Here is an 8,844-nt window from a genome sequence, read left to right as displayed (position 1 = left end):
GCTAGAGGACGCAAGAGATGGCACATGGACATGTCAAGAGAGCAGTGAGCAGCGGGAGGTTGCCCACGTCACCCTGACCCAACCATGGCTGGAAGAAGTCCTGACATTTGCCTCTCCACCCCCTGTAAACTCTGGTTGTTGGCTGAGCAATACCTGACTAAGGGATGCTAGAACATTCCACAACAGGACTCCAGGGGCCTAGCCCAGGTCACAGGTCTGTAACTAGCTGGGGCCTTGGTTTATTAACCACTTCTTGCTGGCTGTAACACTTAAGTAACATCATCATGGCACAAGGATAGAGGTGTGAAGCCTTCAGGGTTAGAAACCCCATACAACTTCCCCACGTATTCAAATACATATGTGCCTATATCTAAAAAGGGCAGCCTGTTGCTATTTTTTTTTTTAATTATTATTATTTTTTTAATTGCTGTCAAGACTATTTCTCCCTACCATCCCAGCTGCAAGAGAAGCAAGAGCATAAGCCGATACTGGGATGCTCAGTCAAGTCTGATCTTGCCACAGCCTGAAGCAGCATGCTGCTCTCCTGCTGACGACTCAGCTTGACTCCTGCTAACCTTCTGTGGGCAGGAGCATTAGCTCTTCTCAGGCCACACAGTCCCCGTGTTACTCAGACTGTGGCAGGGTTTAGTAGATTGACTTTCTCAGAGGTGTTTCTCATTCTGCCGGGTCATTCATTCAGATGCCAAAACTGTGACTCATTCAAAGGGCAAGCTTGGGCTGAGAGGGGGTGCAGGAAGGAAGAAGAAAGAGCTCACAAGAGCCTTCCCGTTTATCGATGGCTTGGGGAAAAAAACACCCCACAAACAAAAAACCAAAACCAACAGAAAACACAACAGGACAGAATACACACACCCTGGCTCCATTATCTTTGCTGGCACAGCGCTGGCTTGGCTCTGTCCTGCATCACTCCAGGCCAAATCCTGCCCTGCCACGAGCATGTTTGCTCAAGAGGAGTTTACTCGAGAGAGAAACCAGCCCCTGAGCCTCCAGCCTCAATCCTGGCAGCGCGCGAGCGAGTGCGGGGGCACCAGGAGCCCCCAGCACCAGGCACCACAGCGCTGGCTCCCCCGCCACACCGGGGAGGTCATTTTCTTCTTGGCAATTAGCAAAGTGGTGGCATGGCTAAAAGAAGTTGAATAAACACATTCAAACCAGCGGGGTCCCCAGTTTGCACTGTTCTCACCACCCTTCCTCCTGGGCGCACGGTGGGGCCCCAGCCAGCCGGAGCCCGAGGCCCGTGCACTGCACAGCCATTCAAGCCTGCCTGGAAAGGGCTTTTAGGAAATAGGAGGAGGGGGAAAATAACCCTTTGGCTTTCTTCTTTTCACAACAACTGTCTTCCCTTCTTCTTTTCAGGGAGGAAAAATGCCAGCTTCTCTAAGAAAACTGCAGCAAATGGCTGTTTTCATGGGGCTGTTCAGCAGTGGGGGATGCATCTTGATGTATCATCTTATGCAAAGTAAGTCTTGGTGGTGCTGGCAGCCTTGTTTCTCCTCTGCCCTTTTCGTTTTGCTTCTGTGTAGTGGGGAAAATAGCAGCATGCAAGATGTGAAAAGCTGATAAAGTGAAGGGAAGTGTGGCTGAGCCTCTGGGTTCTGCCTCTATGGGCTCCACTTTGTTCAGCCCCAAGGCTGCAGCTCTCCCAGGCACTGCCACATGCATTTCCAGAGGTGGGTATTGCATGGGAAGCAGGGTGCTGTGACCAGGAGAAAGTCTGGTTTCTGGGGAGTTTCTCAATGATGAGGGTGAAGTGAAAGCTCAGGCAGTAATGCAGGTTTTGTTTCTTACTGAGATTTTACAACTGGGCAGGAGAAGAGGACCATCTGTGACAACATATTAAAGTCTAGCAGTTTATCTGTAATCTCTCTGTGGTGCTGGCCCTTGGACACAACATGCCTGTGAAGTGCTAAGAAATCACTAGTTTCTCCTGCATTAAGGGCAGATAAGAGTGCTCAGCATGGAGAAGACCAAGACGAGGAGAGTAAAGCTGGACAGCTGCCATTGCTGCTTATAGACAGCACTAGCTGCAATGTGTCTTTGGCTAAGAAGCCAAATTAGAAGTCCAAATTTATTTTTTCTAAAATTGCTTCTAGATGTTCAGCATCAGACCAGAAATAGGCCTTGCCTCTCTCTCTCAGGGGGTGCTGAAGGCCTCTTGGCCCTATGCCTCTCCCTAGCTGGTACTATCAAATGATACTGCTTTTCACCTACTCTTATATCAGGGGATGCTGCCAGAAAAATGTAGCCAAGCCTGTTCCTCAAGCTCTCAGATAAGCTCTGAAACCTCCCCTTCATTTTACACTTATTAATAACAAATCAGACAAGGCTAGAAAGCAATTTTAGGCAGCTCATGCCCTCAAGCTCTTGGAGTACATGACAGATATATGATCCTCTTATGCTTTAAAATATTAAATCTGGCTTTAACCTGTGCCATCCAGCGGTGCAACCCGATGGCTGCTTCTTGCTCTGCTGCAGTATTGGTGGCCACTGAGCAGTCTGATAACTCTGTGGCAAGCCAGCCAGGCTGTTGAAAGGACACTTTCTGCTGCAGTGTGTCCTGCTACAGCCTCCAACAGATAAGGGAGCTGCATGGGGACCCTTCCTCCCTTGGCTGACACCTAGAGTTGTCCCAGGTCCTTCTGCTATCTCAGTGCACAGAACTGGCCCACACTGGGGCCTGTGAGGAGCAAGTGGCTTCCATAGTGGTGGGAGCAGGTGGAGAGGGGTTCTTCCCCCCCTCCTTCAGGCAGAAGGGAAGTTTGCATGCCTCTGGTCTCTGTGAAAGATACTTGGGTAATCCTGTTTCTGCTGACCCTCTTCACCTCCACACCCTCCTTGTGAGAGCAGTGTCCCCAGGCAACCCCAGCATAGTTTCAATTCTGCTGAAAATGTGTTGACAAACAGATTAGTTGGGCATTTTCTATCCAATACTTGAGATACTAACAAGGAACAGCTGAGAAGGAGCACCAGGAAACTCAAACCCATTTCACCTCCAACTTGCAGGATGAGGGCAACATACTTCTAACATGGTTGGGGTGTCTGCTTGCCATGATCCATAGGCACTAAAGGGCTGGCGTGCTGCAACCCCTTTTGCTGGAGCTCTTTAGGATAACCAGGGTGCTGGGGAGGACCAGCAAAGGCTGCAGCCTAGCAAAGCTGTTTCTATGCCAACTGGATGTTCCCAGCTCACAGGGGATGCCTCTAATTAGAGAGAGGGGGCAGAATCCTTCTGCCTCATGCTCCAAGAGCAATACAAATGTGCAACAGAGTGGGAAGGAAACCTTACACCCTGGTTTAAGCTCTTTGCAAGGCAAGAGCAAAGTTGCCAGGGTAGGATTTTCACACATACACACTCGTAGCTTAACTCTGCCCTTCTTGATGTCAAGAAAGTGAAGTTAAGCTGGTGTGAAGCACATCTAGAAATCTTAGCAGCCAAGCCTTAAAACTGTTTATAGGCAAGTCTCTGCTTCCACAAGGAGGGTCAGCACGTTTCCAGCCTCACAGCTTTGCATTGTGCAGTGGTCACCAATGGACAGCAATTCCCAGCTATACATAGTAACCAGACATTGATAAATAGCAATTTACTACAATTGTCCTCCATATGCCAGCACTGCAGCATCCAGACTACTCTGCTTTTGTTGCTGCTTGAGCATTAACTCTAATGGCACTTTTTTGTGCCTCCCTTTCAATGCATCAGGCAATAGTTACAGCTTCCTGGCTACCTCATAAAAAGCTGTATCAAGACCACAGCAAGAGTTTCACAGCAGAAGCAGCAGCTGTTCCTGTTTCACACCAATGGCTGCAGAATATTCTCCATTCTCAAAGTATTGTCTGTACCTGCTTTAAAAAAATACAGTTACATTCAGAATATTTTCAGGTATTTATCCTTATGCTTTTTGTTGTTCCTTTTAGATGATATACAAATGAAAAGCAGGGAGACAGAACCATAAGCTGAACAGCAGTATGGAACAGACTGTATTCAGAGCCCTTTTCACTTAAGTGAGCTGAATAATGTTACAGCTCAGAACTGCTTCTCTGATGTAAGGGTGTGTTTCCTCCTTTAGCCAGATTTCTCCTAATTAATAGTTTCAGGGAGGGTGTCTGGAGGAAATGTCTTTTTTAAAAAAAAACTTCTGATTTTAAGTGGACAGTCTCCTTACTACCCTGTTTCTCTTACCTAGAGAGTTTTGCCAGGACCCAGTATTATCAGCAGGCATTGGAGCAGTTGAACAGCAATCCCACAGCCCTGGATGCCCTTGGTGCCCCCCCACTTAAGGTCCATAACATCCGACTGACGGATGGCAGCAACCGTGTGGACACAGAAAGAGCACAGGTGATGCTGGGGAGGTCGTGGCACTGGGTGACAAGAGATCAGTGATGAGATTTTTCAGCAGGTCACAAGTGAGCTGGGGGCACTGGAAGACAGTAGGGGTGGGATTCCAGTTGATTTTGAAGAGGAGTGGATTTCCAGAGCATAAATGTACGTTCCAACACGCAGGACTAGAAATACCAAGAGCAGCATCCTTGTGTTGTGCTGTATAGGCACATGACAGAATCCATCCTGTGCTGGTTTTTAGAGCTTTATTCAGAGCACAGATTTATAGCTGCTTACCAGCTACACTGTGGTACAGCACAAATGGTGTGGTTTTTAGATGCGCCTGTAGGTCTGTGCCACAGCAGGCAGCTGCCCAGCGTAGAGCCCAGCACTGGGCTTACATAGTGACTGGGGAATGCTGCACTGGGTGCTGAGGTATTGCACAAGGCTGCCTTGCATCAGCCCAAGGTCAAGGCAGAGCAAGCCTTGCAAACACAAGTCCACTTCCACTCGGGGTTGCTGCCTGAAGAGATCTTTCCATCACTGCTTTTAACCCTTAATCCAAACTGTTTTTCCCTGGTTTTGCTGGTGATGTGCAATGCCCCTAATGACTTTTTCAAACAACTGACTGAGGGATCTCATCACATTTGAATAATTTTGTTCTCCCGGTGACTAGTTTTGAGTCCTGGGGACCAGGCAAGGGCAGTAAGGAATGGAGCAGATGGCGCAGTGAAGGAGAAGGGCTTTCAGGGCAAGAAAGTTCAGCCTTTAACCAACTCTCATAAGATTCTACTTCCCATCCCACTGTAGCCAAGCATCACCCATGTGATACCCTGGGCCAAAATGATTCTCAATTTCTCAGGATTTAGAGATTCTACAAGGCAACATTTCTAAGGCTAAAAATGTGGGGGGAAAGCACAGCCTCCTATGCTGACTGAAAAAAAAAAAGAACCTGTCCCACTGATACTTTCCTGCATCACCTTTTAAGAATGCTTGTTGCTCAGGTGACTCAGGGTGAAGTCAAACCCTGCCTTCTGCTGACCTCACCCAGGACACAAGCCACCAACTTTCTTCTCTGCTTTTTCATGTTCATGAGCATTCATGTTCTCATGAAATAAACTAGTTAATCATCAGTAATGACTGTATCAATTTACTGACTCCACAACATCGCTGACTCCTGCCTTAGACTGAGTGCAATTAGCTCTGGTTGATGCTCCAGCTCTTAGCTTTGTTTGTTGAACAAACAAAGTGGTAGAATTTATGACACTGAGAAAAATTGTTGAACATCTCATTGCTTCAATGCATGGTAATGGACTCATCTGTAGAGGATCTCAACCTACAGGCTTATTATGGTTATGGGAAGCTCTAGCACAGTGCAGGTCATCTCTGGATCACCATACATTCTGGTAAGGAAAGGTGTTTGCTCATAAATATTTCAAAGAGTGGTTTTCCCTGGGGGCTGCAGCTGTAACATAGCACATTCTTTCAGCAGAGGGAGATTGATGTATGGCAGAACAGGCCTACCTGTACAGCCATGCACACCTTTGCCATTTGAAAAGCTTGGCAAGACCCTGAAACACGTTTTTAAAAAAGAAAATCAGTTGAAAGGGTGGTGTGGTGTCTTTGACTGTACAAAGAGTAAATGTCCATTTCAGTAACATGCTTCACTGAATCTTTAACATACTTTTAAATCTGCAGATAAAGCTACCAGTGTCTGGAACAAAATCAGCAGGGTACCTCTACATTAACTCGGAGATGGACCATTCCCGCCGATGGTGTGTACTGGGAGGAGCGGGGAGATGCAGGGGGAGAAGTGGTAGGAGAAAAGTGTGGAGCAGGATAGTTGCTTTAGTTATCCATGCTGCTGACATCATGCACAAAGGAAGAGGAAACACATGTCTGAAGGTCTTGTGAAAGGCTATCACAGTAATTATGGCAGAAGTGTAAATTATTTGAGAAATATAAGCAGAACAACATGAGCCACTTGTTTGTGTGACATGTCTTCCACAAAGTACAGCTCAGTATACATACACATACTGTAAGCCAAGGTAACCCATTGTCCTCTCCTACCCAAGAAGGTGCAAGGCCATTGAACAGCAGTCCCAACTGTAGTCCAGCATCATGTATTGCAGCAGGGGGATTATCTCACACGTTACATCAGATCCTATAAAGGTGAGCTAAAAACCATGCAGGATCTTTTTTCAAGCTATCCAATAGACATAGTCTTGATAGTTAAAAAGTGCTAGAAGAAACAAATTACAGTAGAAGGATGCTCTGACCCCATATCATATAGTAGCAACTTTACATTTTTTTAAATATTGAAGCTTGAAAGCCTCTCCTGTCAAGGGTAAACTGATTCCTAGAACTGAGCAAAGAATTACTACAGGAATTCAAAGTCCATCTTCCATTGCAAAAAAGGAAATTTCATTAGATGCAAAGCTCCTCATGCATACTTGTTCTCAGAGTTTGTTAGGCACTTCTGTTGGCTTTATTTAGAAGCTCAAAGCTACAACACTTGCTCAGCTGCCACCAGACATATGGTAATGTTTTATTTCCATGATTAGATGAGTACAACTTGCTGTATTACTATTATGAATAGCTATGGGAAGTAAGTTGTAAAATGATGGGAAGGCAGCACTAGGCTGGGACTTGGGAGGCTGATGGCTCGGTCTGGCCTCCTACCTAGTGACCAGAGATACCCCCAGAGGTCCCCAGCTACCTTTGTTGCACACCTATCCTTCCCTGGGCACCTGGGCTCTGGTCTCCTCACCCCTCCATGCATTTCTGCAAGCCTGGGGGAGGACGAGGGGGTCACAGAAAAAGCATCTTCTGCAGAAGGGTTTGTGGCAGACAAATCTGTCAGACAACCACCTCCACCCACACTGAGGCTTGGCAGGGCTAGGCAAGACTTGGTGTCCTTGCAACCATCTGAGGAATGCAGAATAAAATGGCTGTTTCCCATCTGCTCCATGAGGAGGAGCTCCTGAAATCCCAACGGGAACAACAAAGATGAGAGCAGCCCATCCTGGTGGGGCTCTGCAGGATGGGCATTTCCAGTGGAGATGGGGGAGGCAACCAGAGAGATACAGACCCAGTTTAACAACAGCAGGAGGTCAGTGCTCTGTGCAAGCATAGGTGAGGCTCTGAAGCCACTGAAATGCTTTTGGCTCCAACTTCTCAGTCTGTCCAGTGCTAAATTTATTTACATGATTATTTAAAAAAAAGAGGACACTGGAAAAGGAAGCCGGGAGTGATTTGGACCTGGAGGAGGAGTTTCCCTCAGGCAGGGACAGCGCAGGGACTGGGGAGGGTGCCCAGCAGTGAGGACAGGCAAGGCACCAGTCCTGCAGGGTGAAGCAGGAGGGCCGAGACCTCAGGACACGCTGAGGGGAGCAACCACTTGCTCCTTCCAACCCTGTTGCAGGCGAGGCTGGTGCTTGTCCCTGGGCAGAGGGAGGCAGAGGGCTGGCAAGCCAGCAGCCCTGCCCCAGGCCCAGCACGCAGAGGCGCGGCAGCCTCCTTACCTCATTGCACCTACTCAGCACCCACCCCAGCAAAAGCAAAGCTGGGCAAGTGCCAGGAGCTTTTGAAAAACCCTGTCTTAGTATGCCAGAATAATAGTCCTTCCCAACTGGAAAAGCAGCACAAGCAGTCTCATGGAAGCGGGCTCGGAGCAGGGCTTAGAGGAAGGAAAAGGCTCCCCCTCAGCTTCCAACAAATGCATTTTTCCTTCTCCTTTGAGTAACCACTGTCGTACCCTGTCAGGGTTTCAGCAGTCACACTGAGCAATCACACAGTGTTCAAACTCCTCCAAGCCAGGATAATTCCTTAGCAACATGGTCTGGCTCCAAGGCTGGAGAGGAACACAGCAAGGAATGCACCCGCAGGATGGAGAGGAAGAAAGCACTGGGCTGGGGGAGGAATGTCCTGTCTAAAAATAGCTGGCAGGATTTTATTTGTGTTGCAACAAATAGGAACATGCTTCCCAGACCTTTCAATCTGGGCTGTTGTGCTGTTAGGGAAGACAGCTTTCAGAAGCTGGCACCTGAGAGACTTTTTTAAAGCAATGGATGTGCAATTTGTTTCTCTGTGCCAGCTGTTTGTACACCACTTTACTACCGTATTAACAGCAACTGAAACAAGTTAAAAAATCTCTTTGGTTTTTGTCAGCTGGTGCCTTCAGGATGTCACCTTGAAACTGCGGGATGGTCAGAATATTCCAGTTTACCACTCCCCTGTGGGAAGCACCAGTGTGCAAGAAGGCTAACAACAAAGGCAGCTGCTTTTCCACCTTCTATTGAACCAAAGGAGCCATTAATTGATTGCATCCTGCCATGTCCATGAACTTCCACAATTGTCACAAGTAACAATTTCATTTATGTTCACAAGGCAATTTCCTCTCTAAGATTTATCTCATTTCTTTCTTTAGTTGATTTATTCGTGTGTTCAGCAGAAGCCTAAAATAAATATCTTGCAAAAAACTTGCTGTTCCAGAGAAGTGGCGTGTT

At 47.4% G+C, this 8,844-nt stretch overlaps 1 protein-coding gene across 1 annotated transcript; it reads left to right on the top strand.

Annotated features, from left to right (window-relative positions):
* The first annotated feature begins 1,094 nt into the window (after nt 1–1,094).
* LOC104392163 (cytochrome c oxidase assembly factor 1 homolog) lies at nt 1,095–8,603 on the top strand. Its single transcript, XM_010001527.1, has 5 exons — nt 1,095–1,107; nt 1,379–1,480; nt 4,203–4,354; nt 6,035–6,111; nt 8,507–8,603. The coding sequence occupies exons 2-5, from the start codon at nt 1,387–1,389 to the stop codon at nt 8,601–8,603; spliced, it is 420 nt and encodes a 139-aa protein (XP_009999829.1). The 5' UTR covers nt 1,095–1,107; nt 1,379–1,386.
* Nucleotides 8,604–8,844: the final 241 nt, after the last annotated feature.

This window comes from Chaetura pelagica, unplaced genomic scaffold, assembly GCF_000747805.2.
Source record: "Chaetura pelagica isolate M959 unplaced genomic scaffold, ChaPel_1.0 scaffold7, whole genome shotgun sequence".
Lineage (NCBI taxonomy): Eukaryota > Metazoa > Chordata > Aves > Apodiformes > Apodidae > Chaetura > Chaetura pelagica.
The sequence above is the reverse complement of the archived record's forward strand: the minus strand, read 5'-3'. Positions and strand labels throughout refer to the sequence as shown.